Source organism: Ichthyophthirius multifiliis (genome assembly GCF_000220395.1).
Source record: "Ichthyophthirius multifiliis unplaced genomic scaffold scaff_1120509250870, whole genome shotgun sequence".
In the NCBI taxonomy this organism is placed as follows: domain Eukaryota; phylum Ciliophora; class Oligohymenophorea; order Hymenostomatida; genus Ichthyophthirius; species Ichthyophthirius multifiliis.
This window is the reverse complement of record NW_004086420.1, coordinates 1-16,017: the sequence shown is the minus strand read 5'-3', so window position 1 is coordinate 16,017 and position 16,017 is coordinate 1. Positions and strand designations below refer to the sequence as shown.

Here is a 16,017-nt window from a genome sequence, read left to right as displayed (position 1 = left end):
ATACGAGTTTGAGATGATAAAAAATTTAGTTTAATATTTATATAAAAAGGAAATTTAAAATAAAGAAAATTAAGGAAAATTTTAGAGTTTATATAGCTTATAGCAAAGTTTTAAATTTAGAACCTAGATTATTTTTAATTATTTTGAAGATATAAAGTTATGCCTTAGGCTATATATAAGTTAATATATGTTATATATTATTGTTTTTTATTTTATATAATATCATTATTTTATTTATTTTTATAAAAAAAATATATTATAACTAATATTTTTTAAATATTATATTTATTTTTTAATTGTGGTATAAAACATAACAAAAATTAATTTTTTATTAAAAGCTTTTTTTTTATTGTCTTTATATTTTTAGCTTTATTTTTATTAGTTCTAATATAATAAAGCTTATATCAAATATTTCAATATTTATTTTTAATAAAAATGAATTATAATAATTTATAAAAAAAAATTAAAATATATTTTTATTTTGGAAAAAATAAAATAAATAAAAAATATAAATAAGTTTATTTATTAAATATATTATTTTAGAAACACATATAATTAATTTTAAAAAAAAAACACTATTAAATAATTCTTAAAATAATAAAAAATAATGTTTATGTTTTATATATAAAAAAATAAAATTTAAAATAAAAAAGTATATTTGTCAATTTACTAATCACATTATTTTATAATGTATTAAAATTCCAAATATCCTAAAATCTTATAAAACTTTATAAATATTAAAAAAATAAAAATAAAATAATTTAAATAAAAAATTAAATATATACCAAAGAAAAATAAAAAAACTAAACAAAAAAATGATCTAAAAATAACTCTAAAAAGTCCTCTAAAGAAATTTCTCAGAAATACCATCTTGGGCCACATGTAATCCATATAAACTTAATAAATCTAACCCATACAAGCTCTAGAATTTCGTCAAAGGTGAATGGCGTTTCACCCGTGAATATACAACAATAGTCGACCCATTAAACGGTGAAAAAATACTCCAAGTCCCCGAGACTAAAGACGATGAATTAACCGATTTTATAAACAACGTAAAATAAGTTCCCTTATCCGGCCTCCATAATCCTTTAAAAAACCCCCAAAGATATTAATAATATGGTTAACTATTACTAAAATTATCCGAAGAATTAAGAAAACCCGAAATAGAGAAATTCTTTACTGTCTTAACTTAAAGGGTAGAAATAAATTATGTATATAAATATAAATATATAAAATATAGGTAATGCCAAAAAGTTACATATAAGCATAAGGTGAAGTAGTAGTAACTCGCCGCTTTTTAGAAAATTTTACAGGTGATAATCCTCGTTTTTTATCTAAATCGTTCTCCGTACCCGGCGATCATTAAGGACAATAATCAACCGGCTATCGCTGGCCTTATGGTCCTGTGAGTATAATTTGTCCATTTAATTTCCCAATAGAGATTCCTGTTTTGTAATTATTCGGTGCATTAATAACTGGGAATCGTCCTACACTAAGAGTAGACTCTAAAGTAGCTTTAGTGATGGAACAATTTTAAGATTTGCCTTACATAATGGTCTTCCTGCTCATGATTTAGATTTTTTGAACTGTTAGCCTTAGGATATGGAGAGGGTAATCTTAGAGAGCAAATATAGATTAATCTAATTCACTGGGTCATCTAAAGTTGCAGAAAAATTAAGTAAATTGACACATGGAAAAGTTAAAATCGAAGACGCGGGTTTTGACTGGAAATTATAAGGTCCTGATGTCTCAAATATAGACTATGTAGCCTGGCAATGTGATTAAGATGCATATGCTGCTACTGGTTAAAAATGTTCGGCTTAAAGTATCCTATATTGCCATTAAAATTGGATAAAAAACGGTTTTTTGGATAAACTAAAGGCTCTACAAAGCCGAAGAAAGCTTTCAGATTTAACCATAGGACCTGTTTTGACTTGGAATAACCAATAAATATAACATCATGTTGATTAATTATTAAAACTAGAAGGCGCAAAGTTACTTTTTGGAGGTAAAGTATTAAAAAATCACTAAATCCCAGAAATATATGGCTCATATGAGCCTACGGCGATATTTTTGCCTTTAAAACAATCTCTAAAAATTTTGAATTTGGCAACAAAGGAACTTTCGGACCTTTCTAAATCATAACAGAATATAAAGATGACAACGAACTAAACGAAGTACTCTAACATTTCAATTAAATGGAAAATCATCTTACTGCAGCCGTAGTTTCTAATGATATGGTTTTTATTAATAAAATTGCCTCAAATACTATCAATGGAGTCACTTATACGGGAATTAGGGCTAGGACTACTGGAGCACCCTAAAATCATTGGTTCGGACCTTGTGGAGATCCGAGAGGGGCTGGTATTGGAACTAAAGAAGCCATTTTGCATGTTTGGACTACTCACAGGGAAGTTATTTAAGATATTGCTATTGAAGATGGATGGAAAACGCCTGATTGTTCGTGATTTGTTTTTATTGGCATTTATATATTATATAAAAATGTTTGTTTTGGGAAATTTTATTTTATTTTTTAAATAATTTTATATAAGATTATAATTGATTTTATTTACTTTTTATTTTATTAAGATTTTAATTTATATATATATATATATATATATTTAATCTAATTATTTCTTGATGTTTAATTAATTAAATTATTGAACAGAATAATAATAATTAAATAAATGAATAGCTTAATAATTATAAATTACTAATATATAAAACTTATAAATAAGAAAAATAATTCATTATATTATAAAAATTGATAAAGAATAATTTTTTTATAAATAATATTACAAATAACTATAATATTTTTTACTATTTTTTGTTTATAAGAAACATTAATTATTTATATATTTAATAATTAGTATTAAAAACTTACATTTGTACATTTGAGAACAATTTATGATTTATTATACTAATAAATTTTATAATTTATTGTTTTTAAATTTATATATTACATTTTTTTTTATGTTTTTATTGACTCAAAAATAGTAAAGATTTTTATTTTTTTAAACTTTATTAAAATGCTAATATACTATATATTATAATTATATTAATTATGTCATTTATTTGTTTAATTTTTAAACTAAATTCTTTTTTATTTCTAGTTATAAATATTCTATATTTTATAAAAAATTATAACATTTCTGTCAATAATTTTTATATTTGTAAACTAGTTTATAAATAAAATAATTATACTAAAATAATATATCTTAATATTTTTTTTTATAGATATTGATATTAAATTAAATATTAATTATATATTATTTTCTTAAAAAATAGTTGTATGATTACTGGAAAATATACCTAAATTATAATTTTTTAAAATAAATTTTATTATAGTTATGAAACAAAAATATAATTTATTATATTAATGAAATCATGTATTTTAAAAAGAATTCTTATAAATTTTATTTATAAAAATTATGAAGCTACAAATATTTACATTCATACTTATTATATGTATTTAATTTTATTATTAAATAAATTTTAAATAGTTTTTTATTAAAATAATTTAAAAGTTAAAACTTACTTTATGTTTAAAAACTTTTTTTCTAAATTTTAAAAGGTTTTAAATAATCAGAATTATTATTTTTTAAAATTTTAATATTTTTGAAATAATATAATTTTTTTATTTATAATATCTATTCCTTAACATATTTTAGAGAATATATAATAAGTATATGAATATATAAATATATATATATATATATATATATATATGTATATATATATAATTTTATTATTATTATTTATTTTTTATACATTTTTAAATATATATAATATTTTTTTTTATCTAATATAAATAACAAAAAGTAAATTAAATTAGGTTGAAAAATATAAAAATGCGAACTAGCCTAAACAAATAAATATACTAATTACTAAAATAAAATACATAAAAAAAAGATAATCTAATATCAATAAACGACCAAACAATATTATGTAATTTAATCCAAGAAAGTTTACAAATCACTTAATTTTACAAAAAGAATTACGATAATAACATATTCGATTTATGTTTATAATTATCATCAAATATGCCTGAGAAGTTTTCAGAAATATTAGACTTTATATCAACTTTAGTCGGGCAACCTTAATAAAGATACGATGCGTATTAAAAATCTAAAAAAATATCTCAAGACTTTGAATAAAATGTGAAACAGTTTTTAGGTTCTTTAACAAAATATTAATATAACTACGATTAAAGCCTATAAGAAAATAAAATAAATAATATAAAATTAAAAGCTTTTATTAAAAATCTTGAATTAATTATTATTTCATTCCTCAATAATTTTCTTGAAAACATTACTAATAACAAAACAATTAAATTAAATTTGTTTTCAAGAGCATGGATTAATACATTAATTTTATATGATTAAAATAATTATATAATTGATAAAATGAACATAAAACTAATAAATGAAAAATTAGTAAAAATAAAAATAAAAATATAAATAAAATATATATATATATATAATTATATTTAATTTTATATATATTTTTTCTATATTCTTACATATCTATTTTATTTTTTTAAAGGTTGATATAATTAACATTATAATAATAAATGAAAATTAAATCGATTATTCTAAAAATTCTATATAAATAATCAACAAAGACTAATAAAACAAAGAAAAATACATAAATTTATTCAATTAAAATTTCTACGAACTTTACTTAATAATAGGATTAGCAAACAAATTTTCGCAATAGCTAAGTTTTAGTTTTTCTTCTCCAGAAAAGTTAGTTTCTATATATGAATTATGTTTTAAATTTATCACAATATGTTTAAAATTTCAATAAATAGATAAATTACCTATAGCAATTATTTTTTATTTAAAGCTAGTAAGATAGAGGAGATAAAAAGCATTTGATTAAGTTGTAAAAGAATAATCAAGAAAAGTTTTCGAAAGTACATTTAATTTATTGGAAAAGCATATAGAGAAATTCAGTCTTTGCGAAATTCTCGATTTTTGTTTGAATTTTTCTAAAATATAATATTTGGGTTTCGATAATTTAGAAAACATAGACTTTTATGAAATTTTGAGAAAAGCCCACAAATCTATAACTGCTCTTTCTTATTCATATAAAAGCTAAAAAGAGCATTTTTTAGAAAAATAAAACCTCTAACTAAAACTAAAAAAAATTAACAAAAACATTGAAAAAGTAATTGTTAGGTCTTTTAATTATGAAGAAGTAAGTTCCTTAGTAATGAATTCTAAAAATGGCCTTGTAGATAAACGCAAAAGTCGAATATTGAAAATGCTAGTGCACTTTTAAGAACTAAGGAATGCCAATTAACATAAAGAATAAATCCTCGAAGACGATAAATATGAAATAATATCCTTCCAAAACATCATTACAGCTTTTTTTAAAACAAAAAACATGTACACAGAAGACCTAAACAACAACTGTATTGAAAACATCCAAAATGAAAATCAATAAACCGTTCTTTTTTAAGAGAATAAGGAATATTCATTCTAGATTTTAATCCTTTCTGACATAATTTTACCGAAATTCGACCTCATAGGTTTCCTATCATAAAAATTCCTAAAAAATCAACATATAATAACAAAAAAGCTATTTTAGTTTCATTTAGAATTAATATAACATATAAAGGAAAAAGAATTAAAAAAGAGAGCTTTATCAGACTTAAATAAGGGTTTTTTAATCGTTTTTGAACAAAAATAATAAGATAATGAGTTTTTAATATAAATAATAGTGAATAAACTACTAATAAATTTACAAAGTTGCTCTTTTGATGAAAAAATAGCTTTTTTTTTAGATTTAATATAGAAATTTAACGAGAATTTCTTCAAAATAGAAAAAGAGAGTATAATTAAAAAAACTAGCATTTAAGATAAAAAAATACTCATAAAATAAGCTTTTTAAATCCTGCCTTTAATTTCTGAGTGTCTTAAAATTTTTCTATAAAAATATTCTTTTATACAAAACTAGAATTTAAATATTTAATTATAATCAGCCAGTGTTGCCATGACAGAATTCTGGGTTTTTTTTATTTTAAATAAATAAATACTCTCAATAACTTAAAATGATAAAGAAATGTAAAATTTCAATCAAAGTATTAATATGATTGCATTATTAACCCCTAATTTCCAAGAAGGAGAACAAGTAACATTCGTAGCCAGTAAGATAATTGAGTTAATAGAACATAATAAGGACTTTTATAAAAAAGATTTATCTAAAAAATACAAAGACGCCTTTAAATTAGACACTAAAGAGTAATAAAACATCCCTCTAAACGAGCTTTTACACTGTTTAATATAAGAAGAAATAATGAACAGAAAAATAACTCTTTTAAAGGAAAATTTGCATACCATATATTAATTTTATAAACCTTCCTTATATGAAAGTATTTTTTTTTATTTACGGAAAATAGGTTTAAACGCAAAAACTTTCCGATCAATGGAACTTTTGGTTAAAGAAATTAGCCAAAAGTACATGAATATGTTTTTAGAAGTAAAATTAACATCATTAACTGTAAAAGATGAGATCTTAATAAAAGACTTATAATATTTAATCGAAGCAAGTTGTTCAGCAGATATTCCCGCGAGTGATTTTTCATTAGAAATGGTTAAAAAATATATTATATGGTTCCCTTAATTGGCTTTTAATCCAACTATTTTAATGACTTTTAGTGAATGTTTAACTGCTTTATATTAAAAACTAAGTTATGAATATGACTCTAAATCCTCTTTATTGGAAGGCAAATATCTCCTTTATTAAATTAATTTACCTACAGATATTAAAAGAATGGGGGGAATTTTAATTATGTTAATGTCTTTGCTATAAAAGTTAATTTTTAAAGCGCATTTTATAGATCATAATTTCCTAAAAGTACTCATTTAACACATTGTTAAATAAGAAGCTAGTATTTCATCTAAAATAGACTTCGGGTATAGATTTTTAAAATACGAGAGTGTGAATTTTAGAGGAGATAGAACTTAAATATAAGAAAATATTCTTATGTGTAATCCTTTTTTATGGTTGGTAAATTAATAAGAATTCGAAAACAGAATTAATAGTTGCAATTTATAAAATTATATAGTAGATAGAAATTTTATTGAATTATTTAATGTAAAGGACTTCCCGGCTAATTTTAGACTCATAATAGATAAAATAGAAAATTCTATACACAATGAAATCGAACTAGAATTTTAAATGGAGGATAAAATTTAAGATGAAAACACTCTTTAAAGAAAAAATATGTAATAAATCAATTTATAAATTTCAATGGAATAAAGATTTAAAGAAATAGCCAATTATTGCTTTAACCTAAATATAATAGATTTTATTTGCACAAATACTTTTTCCTAAATAAGACATATAGTCCTCAATAACAATAATTTGACACCAAATATAAACCCTCATATCTTATAAATAATCCAAAGTAATAATAGCTCTATGGAGATAAAAAAACAACTGTATTAATTAAAAGAAGAAATCTCAAATGAAATGAAGACTAAAGTAGCCTCTTTTAGGACCATAATGATGAAAAAATAATAATTAAAAAATCACATATTGAGCAATCTTTTAGATTTAGCCAGGACATATTTACAACCGAAACTACTGAAATATTTATTATATAGATTTATTCCATTTATGCATTCTTTATAATCTAATTATTTCGACTCGACTTTATTTTATATACTCGGTGAACTCTTAAATTATATCATTTACAGAATAAATAACTAAGGAAATCTTTATTTGGAAAAAAGAAACTAGAACAATGATATATTTGAAGTAAGAATAAATATTTTTAAAGACTTAGTGAGTTACGAAGCTTAAAATTTTTGTTCGTTACGTTTTTTGGAGATTATAAAAGAAATTTCCCAAAACGAATATTCTTATTTTTCTTAGCTTCCAAATATAATTTCTTTTCACGAAATATAGGAAAAAAGTCTATTTAAAATGCACAAAATGCTTTTAGGTTTTTTAAATGAAAATATGCAAGTTCATATTGCGAAATCTTTAAAAACTTCCACAATAGCCAATATTTTGAACTTAAATTTTAAAATAGACAAAGCAGTTATTGAATTTGTGCCTTTAGAAAATATTTGCTTATGTCTAAAAAGTTGGATCGAGTTATTATAGATTTAGAAAGAATATAAAAGTAGGTTTAATTCTCCTGACTAGTAAAAACTAGAAAATTATTACTATAGAATGTTAAAATTTGGGCTTTATCATTTTGCGAAAAATTTAACTTGGAATTCCGATACATCGGGAGCTTAAAAAATCAATAAAACAAAAGATTAAATAAAATTAGTACTTACAGTTTGTAAATATTTAGATACTGATAAGCTAAATGAAATTTTCGAGTAGGCTTTTGTCAAAAAAAAGAAAAAATCGAAAAAAAGATATAGGGCAGTTTAAATTAATATCGGAAATTTTGATTATGATAATAATTTTTTTATTAAAATTTCACAAAAAATCACTTGGTTTAAAAAAATTGAAACTTCAGTAGGATATTTAAATAGTTGCATCTTTTCACTAAATCTTTATTATGATAAAGAAAAAGAAAAAGAAAAATAAATTAAACCTTTTTATTTAAGAAAAGCACTTATTATTTTACTAAGTGAAGAAATCGATAGATTAAGAGCAAATTCATATTCAGAATTTATAGATAAATATAATGTGATTAAAAATCCTTATTCGTTGGCATCAAAAGGATTAAGTGATGAAGTAGTTAAAGGTATTATGTCTGAATTAATAAGAAAATCTCCTTCTTTAACTCTTTATATATTAAGAAAATTATCGCATTCCATAACCAAACCATAAGTATAATATATATAAATATTAGTATAAATAAAATAATATATATATATATATATAAATATATATATATATTTATTTATATAATATTTTATATTCATATTTTTTTTATTTTTTTATTATATAAAAACAGCCATATTTAAAAACATTAGCCTAATTTATAAAAGCTAGTTTTAAAGATCATTTAAACAGTAGTCATTTTCTTGAATTACTAATAGAGAATTTCCCAGATGACTTAGAATTAATGAAAGAAAATATATATTGGAGAACTCCTCATATATAAATTATGTTAAAATATATATCTTAAGAATACGAGAAACATGGTCATTTATAATTGTTTTTTACAAAAACTATGAATAAGTTATAGTCTGAGCAATTGATTTTCTACTTACCTTAAATATACATCTCTTTAGGAAATAAAGCAGGTCCTATAATAAAATAATTTTTGATAGATTATTCGTAATTTTCCGTTTTATTTGCTCATTAATTAATTTGGATGGCTAAAGTCGAATCTAAAAATGACGAAAATAAAAAAAATAAAAAATAAAAAATTCCTTCTAACCTAAAACTAATTGAATAAATTTCAAAAAACATAATTGAAAAAGTTGAAAGAAATATGGATCTTGACCAACAAGAATTTTGGACAAAAGTAAACTCTTTTTTCGAATAAGTGACCTCTGTTTCAGGCATGTTAAAACCCCATTATTCTAAATCTGAGAAACGTTAAATTATTAAAGAATAACTAACTTTAATAGAAGTTACTTAAGATATATATATGCCTACAAATCCTCGATATTAAATAGTTTCCATAAAACTCGATTCAGGTTCACCTATGTAAAGTGCTGCTAAGTGTCCTATAATGGTTACTTTTTATTGCCGTAAATATGAGGGTCCGGATAAATATTTCTAGACTAAAATTGGAAAAAAACATAAAGAAAACAGATTTAATTAAATAAAGATTTTAAAGTAAACTCAAAATGTCAATTTTGAACTCGTAAGTGATGCTCTTTTAAATGATCCTTTTTACTAAGATGAATAATAAATCATATATGATGAAAAAGATTAAGAAGCCAAAATAAACAGTTTAAACCCTCCTTTGTAAATCAAATAATTCCCTTCCTAATCTAATTCCGCGTCTTTAAAATAAAGCATAAAAGAAGATGATTTAAATGGTTTTTTGGTCTCCTCGGCAACTAAAAGCAATTATTTTTTCACTCATTAAAATCACATTCTACTCTCTGATCTTCAAGATAAAGTTGGTGATTAATATTTGCAATTAGGAATAATACCTCCTTCTGAATAAAAAAAGAAAGAATAACAGTTAGGTTAAAAAAAATAGCCTTCATAAGTAAGTTGTATATTCAAAGTTTTCGACGATGTAAGACAAGACTAACTTGCTTTATAGATAATAACACTATTTTAGGGAATTTTCGAAAAGGCAAATGTTCCTTTATGCGTTTTTCCTTATAAAACAATATCAAATCGAACGGGTCAAAACTTAGATATTGGTGGTATAATCGAATGTGTAAAAAATGCAATTTCTCGTGATTAATTAGGGAAAACTAACTAGTGTAATTTATATTAATATTTCATAAATAAGTTCGGATAGGAAGATAGTCTTAATTTTTAAATTGCAAGGGAAAATTTTATAAAAAGTTAGGCTGCGTATAGCGTTATTTCTTATATTTTATAAATAAAAGATAGACATAATGGAAATATTCTGATTAATGATAAAGGACATTTAATTCATATTGATTTCGGATTTATTTTTGATATATCGCCGGGAGGAAATATGAAATTTGAAAGTGCTAATTTTAAATTGACGAAAGAAATGATTTAAATTATGGGAGGATCCAAGAATTCAGAGGCATTTTAATTTTATGTAAATCTCACGATTAAGGCTTTCTTAGTTATAAGAAATTATTATGAAGAAATATTTAACACTATTAAACTTATGCTTTAGAGTTCTTTACCGTGCTTTTTGAAAAATTCGATGAGGGAATTAACTAAAAGATTTGTGTTAAATAAAAATGATATTGATGCAGCTAGATATATGAAAGATATTATTTATGATGCTTTTGATAAATATACTACGAGATGGTATGATGATATTTAGTATATAGTAAAATAAAATACACCATTGATTTTTTTAGTTAAACATATAATTTATTTTAGTTTTATTAATATTTTGTATTGTTTTATTATCTTAAGTTTATAATTTTATTTATATTTATTTAATATTTAACAAAAATAATTATAGTAATTTATTAATATAATTTTAAGAAAAACAATAATATAAAATAAAATTTGAATATAGTAAATATACAAATTATTTCAAATTTAAAAAAATACATATAAAGACAGAGAACAAATTACAGAATTTTCGAGTTTATTATATTATTAAAAAAAAAAAAAAAAAAAAAAATACAAAAGAATATACAAAAGAATTTATAAAAATATATATAAATTAAATAAATAAAAATTAATTTAAATATAAACAATAAATAATTTATTAATTTTATAAATTTAAATAAATATATAAAACCTATAAAAAAAAAATTAATTATATATAATATAAAAATTAAAAATAAATTATATATTTTATATAAAAATTAAAATAAGAATAAAATATAAAAAAAAAATCTAATATAAATTTAAAATTATAAATTAAAAATACAAATTAAAAAAAAATATAAATTATTAAAATAAAAAATATAAATATATAAAAAAAAATATTTAAAGAAATAAAATTGATTTAATATAAATACAAAAAATTATTAAATAAAAAAAATAATGGTATTAAAAATTAAATGAAAAAAAAATAAAAAAATAAAAAAATATTAATAATAATAATAATAATAATAATAATAATAATAATAATAGTAATAATATTAATAGTTATCATAATATCTATTATTATTTTTTTAAAAATAATTTTTTTAATAATTATTACTAATATAAATGATATTAAATATAATTATTTATATAAATATGTTATTTAATTTAATTTTTATTTTATATATTTTATTTATATTTATATAATTTTTTTTTTTATATTAATTTTTTTTTAATATAATACATATTTGTCTTTATTTATTATCTTAATTATATAATCTAGTCAAAAATAAATTTTATATAATATTTATTAACATGATTCAAAATTTATAATACTAATAATGTTTTATTATAAATTTATAATTTATTTTTATTTATTTTATTTAAATTTTATTATAATATTAAAATTTTTAGTATTATATCTATATTAAAAATCTGAATAATTTCATTTATAAATTTAATTTTTTTTTCATTATTTAAGTATTTTTAAAGATATTCAATATTTTATTTCCTCTTCAAATATATATATTATATTAATATAAATTTTTTAAAATATTTTATATTTATATAAAAATACCAGTTTTAGGAATTCTATTTCTGTAATTTTTTCCTTTTTGAACATTATGAAATTTTTTCTTTAAAAATATTCTATTATAATATGTATATTTTCCATAACCAACATTTTAAAAGATAATTTCTCTGCTTGTAACTGGCAGATTCTTAATCATATTTGAATAATTAAATAATGGGAAATAATATCTAAAATCTTACTTTGTCTCATAGACATATAAATTATCGACGAAATTATAATCTATTTTCATTTTGGAGGTTGTCAAATTTTAAAAATTAGTAATAAATTTTAACTTTTTCTTTGATTTATTTTACGAATCATCCTTTTAATGAATTCTACTAGTCAAATCTATTAAAAGTTTTGTAATATAATCATTAAAGTCATCATTAATAATAAACTTAGACTAATCAAATGTAATATTGACATTATTATTATTATTATTATTATTATTATTATTATTATTATTATTATTATTATTTTAATTATTAATTTAATAATATTCATTTTCATGTGCATTTTCATTATTAAATTATTTATTAAATGATGATTTTTTTTTAAATCCTTATTTTTGTTCTGATTTATAACATATTGAATCTATATATATTAATTTATCTTCACTTTTTTATATTTCATATTTTTCTGTTTCCATATTTTAATTATCCTATTAAAATTAATTATGTATATTCATTTAGTCATAATTTATTTCTAAATTTTAATAAGGGTTATTCACATTCGTATTTTCCTCGTTTTCTTCATTAAAATTTTCAGAAAAAGTTTTTCCTTTTTATCTCTATTTTAATATATATTTACGGTAACTTAATGTTTTTTATACAATATTATAATTTTCAATAATGCAATTTTTCAATTTATTTTATTTATTTCTATTAAAAAAGCCATCATAATTAACTTATTTATTTCTAAAATTCGCTTTTAAAAGTATTTTTTCCTTATCAAATTTAGCATGTAATAAATGGCAATCATTTATATTATGTCCTTCATGTTAACAAGAAAAACATTTACCTTTTAACATATTTATTCCATCGAAAATAATTTTGTCTCTCATCATACAATAATTTTCGAAATCTTTTGGAAACTATTTCAGAATTTCTATAAACTAACTTCTTTAAATAATATAACATTTCGAAAATTTCGAACATTTGGCTCCTATGGATCTTTTCGTATTCATAAAAAAACTCACTTCTCCAAAATATTCACCTTTTTTTAAACTTTTTACAATTTTATTTCCTGTTATTTAATTAATTTCTTAGTTATTCTCATCTTTTTTTTACTAAATATAATAAGAAACCTTCGGATCGTCTATAAATAAGTCTATTTACCCATCTTCAATGTAATAAAAACATGGGTCATTTTAAATTTCTCCAGGCCTAAAAATAATTTCGTCTTTTAAAATTTTTACTTTTTCCATACATAGGCATAGTTATTCGATAAACTCTTAAGTGAATTGGGAAAAAAGACTACCGCATTATTTCAAAATTTATGTGTTTGAATTAATTATTATTTATTCTCGTAGAAAAGGTGATAGTTTATTCAAAATATTCTCTTCATCTTCAAATGAAATATCTTCTTTTTCTCCTTGCTAATTTTAATAAAACATTCTAACTTAATATTTCAAGTCTTTATTTATATTTAACTTTAACATATAATAATTTAAAAGACATAATTCATTCTTAAATTTTTTCTTTTCTTTATTCATATCTTACACTATCATGCCTATAAAGTTAAAACTATAAGCATATACACCAGCTATAATTTATTTTAAAATTTTTAAAATATAAATATATATATATATCATTACATAAAACTACTAATGATACTATTACAAATCCAACTTCTACTATATTACTTGGAGTTATATCTCCATATCCAACTGTAGTCATAGTAGTAACACAGAAATAAAGAGAATAAATATACCTTTATTATATATTTATATATATATAAATATATTTATAAATATATTTTTATTTATATGTATATATATCTTTATTATGAAATTGTATTACTTCTCATACCAAAATAATTGATTTTTTTCTTCGAATTTCTAAATCCAACCTTAATAGCCTAATTTTTATTCAATAGTTAAAATAAATAAAAACACACATGAAAAAAAATGTCCAATAAAGCATATTTTTAAAAAAAGTCTAAATAACTAAAGAATATATTAATAGTTTCCATCTTAATTAGTTACAAAGGCATCTTATCTTGTTTTAACAATACTAGTTAAAGTATAATATTTTACAATTATAAGAAGTTATATATAACGAGATAAATCAAAAGATTCTATAAAAAAATAATATATATACATATATATATATATATATATATATATATATATATATATATATATATATATATATATATATATTAATATAATACCTGTAAAAACCGCTGCTAATGCTATTAAATCTTAAACAAACTTCGTTTTAAAATATATATTAGCTATTTCCTTTCTTGAATTTATCATTTTGCCTTAATAAGATACTTAAGTATTAAACTTTAGTATAATATCAATAAGAAAAAAAATTTAAGAGAATTTAATATAATATTAAAAAATATTAGTATATATTTCAACAAATTTAACTTCTAATACTACATCAATAGGAAGCAAAAAAGTACAAATAATAATTAGTAAACAATGAAAATTTTCCCAAACTTGCATTAGCTTACTAGAAGGATGAATTAAATTTATTTTCGACAAAAAAGATTTTTATTTAGGTCTATAAGTGTTAATTTTGTTAAAAATTTCTTTCGTTTAAGAAACAATATGTTGATATTTAGTATATATACTTTTTATAAACTATTACGAAATTCTAGATTTTTACTTAAGAGTATCTTTTTTATCTGTAAATGCAAGATCATTTATAATTTTTATTTAATAATCTTTTAAATAGTTCATATTTTTAAAAGGCTAGAATTTTCTAAGTTATTAAATAAATTTGAAAATCTGCATTTTCCTTCCTAAAGAAGCCAGAATATCTCTTTAAATTAAATTCGTTTTATTTACTGTTTTTATTAAAGTATTATTACCATATATTAAAGGAAATACATCTTGATAGTTTCCTTTAGACATAAGAGTATCTTTTTTTATGAATAAATATCATTTGTAAAGTCTTTTTTAGTTGCAGTTTTTTAATAGATACTTTTTTATATTATATAATGACTACTATTTATTTTCTATTCAGCGTTTTCTTTTTTAGAATTAGTATGTACAACTTTATCATCATGTAAAAGTCGAATACTCTTAAATAAATTATTATTAAGATTATCTTCTGTAGTTTACCTCATTCTAATTTCGTCTTATGTTTATTTCCGTGTTTAAAATCTATTATCTTCTAAAGATATTGATTCTATTAATTTTTAATCAGTTTCGGTATTTAGTATAATTTATTAATTATTTTATGCTAAATATGGCCTTTCAGTAAATATTTTTTAAGGCTCATCATATAATAAATTTAAGTTATTTGCTACAATTTAAGATTACGCTTTTTAGTTCCTTTTTTTCATGGTATTTTTTTTTTTTTTTAATAGATATTAAGTTTTTGTCTAATATTTTTTATTTTTTATTTTTAAAATTATTTAAATTTTTTATAATTTATTTTTTCTTTTTTATGTGTTTTTGAAAAATATAATAATTAAAAAATATTATTTTTAATTAGTATTTTTTTTATAAATAAATAAAAATATATTTTTAAAAGAACAAAAAAATAATATAATTATAATACATAGTTTTTTATTTTATTTTAATAATTGATTTATTATTATTAATAAATAAAAATGAGAAATATTTTATTTTT

General features: G+C 19.8%; 6 protein-coding genes across 6 annotated transcripts, besides 22 other annotated features; 5 read left to right on the top strand and 1 right to left on the bottom strand. All coding sequences in view use genetic code 6, as the record gives it.

The window, feature by feature from the left end:
* Positions 1–192: 192 nt before the first annotated feature.
* Positions 193–246: a microsatellite.
* Positions 247–429: 183 nt separating this feature from the next.
* Positions 430–476: a microsatellite.
* Positions 477–802: 326 nt separating this feature from the next.
* Positions 803–1,585, top strand: IMG5_104850 (hypothetical protein; the record flags this gene model as incomplete). Its single annotated transcript, XM_004035101.1, has 2 exons — positions 803–1,196; positions 1,241–1,585. Exons 1-2 carry the CDS (start codon positions 816–818, stop codon positions 1,583–1,585), a joined length of 726 nt encoding a protein of 241 aa, XP_004035149.1. The 5' UTR covers positions 803–815.
* Positions 1,586–1,602: 17 nt separating this feature from the next.
* On the top strand, positions 1,603–2,468 carry IMG5_104840 (hypothetical protein; the record flags this gene model as incomplete). Its single annotated transcript, XM_004035100.1, has 2 exons — positions 1,603–2,008; positions 2,149–2,468. 2 exons carry the CDS (start codon positions 1,603–1,605, stop codon positions 2,466–2,468), a joined length of 726 nt encoding a protein of 241 aa, XP_004035148.1.
* An 861-nt stretch (positions 2,469–3,329) lies between these two features.
* Positions 3,330–3,385: a microsatellite.
* A 289-nt stretch (positions 3,386–3,674) lies between these two features.
* Positions 3,675–3,744: a microsatellite.
* Positions 3,694–3,742: a microsatellite.
* Positions 3,745–4,425: 681 nt separating the features above from the next.
* IMG5_104830 (hypothetical protein) lies at positions 4,426–4,987 on the top strand (the record flags this gene model as incomplete). The annotated part of the gene is made up of 2 exons (XM_004035099.1): positions 4,426–4,436; positions 4,546–4,987. The coding sequence occupies 2 exons, from the start codon at positions 4,426–4,428 to the stop codon at positions 4,985–4,987; spliced, it is 453 nt and encodes a 150-aa protein (XP_004035147.1).
* Positions 4,438–4,472: a microsatellite.
* A 3,345-nt stretch (positions 4,988–8,332) lies between the features above and the next one.
* IMG5_104820 (hypothetical protein) lies at positions 8,333–8,665 on the top strand (the record flags this gene model as incomplete). The annotated part of the gene is made up of 1 exon (XM_004035098.1): positions 8,333–8,665. The coding sequence occupies one exon, from the start codon at positions 8,333–8,335 to the stop codon at positions 8,663–8,665; it is 333 nt and encodes a 110-aa protein (XP_004035146.1).
* Positions 8,666–8,724: 59 nt separating this feature from the next.
* IMG5_104810 (phosphatidylinositol 4-kinase, putative) lies at positions 8,725–11,553 on the top strand (the record flags this gene model as incomplete). Its single annotated transcript, XM_004035097.1, has 5 exons — positions 8,725–8,805; positions 8,933–9,122; positions 9,405–10,370; positions 10,500–10,921; positions 11,542–11,553. The coding sequence occupies 5 exons, from the start codon at positions 8,725–8,727 to the stop codon at positions 11,551–11,553; spliced, it is 1,671 nt and encodes a 556-aa protein (XP_004035145.1).
* Positions 8,807–8,889: a microsatellite.
* Positions 11,328–11,417: a microsatellite.
* Positions 11,403–11,535: a microsatellite.
* Positions 11,445–11,486: a microsatellite.
* Positions 11,457–11,531: a microsatellite.
* Positions 11,479–11,535: a microsatellite.
* A 61-nt stretch (positions 11,554–11,614) lies between the features above and the next one.
* Positions 11,615–11,639: a microsatellite.
* Positions 11,636–11,696: a microsatellite.
* A 97-nt stretch (positions 11,697–11,793) lies between these two features.
* Positions 11,794–11,869: a microsatellite.
* Positions 11,804–11,876: a microsatellite.
* Positions 11,808–11,856: a microsatellite.
* Positions 11,877–12,149: 273 nt separating the features above from the next.
* Positions 12,150–14,687, bottom strand: IMG5_104800 (hypothetical protein; the record flags this gene model as incomplete). The annotated part of the gene is made up of 4 exons (XM_004035096.1): positions 12,150–13,969; positions 14,022–14,137; positions 14,227–14,503; positions 14,600–14,687. The coding sequence occupies 4 exons, from the start codon at positions 14,685–14,687 to the stop codon at positions 12,150–12,152; spliced, it is 2,301 nt and encodes a 766-aa protein (XP_004035144.1).
* Positions 12,630–12,693: a microsatellite.
* Positions 14,139–14,210: a microsatellite.
* Positions 14,144–14,204: a microsatellite.
* Positions 14,145–14,182: a microsatellite.
* Positions 14,517–14,588: a microsatellite.
* Positions 14,688–16,017: the final 1,330 nt, after the last annotated feature.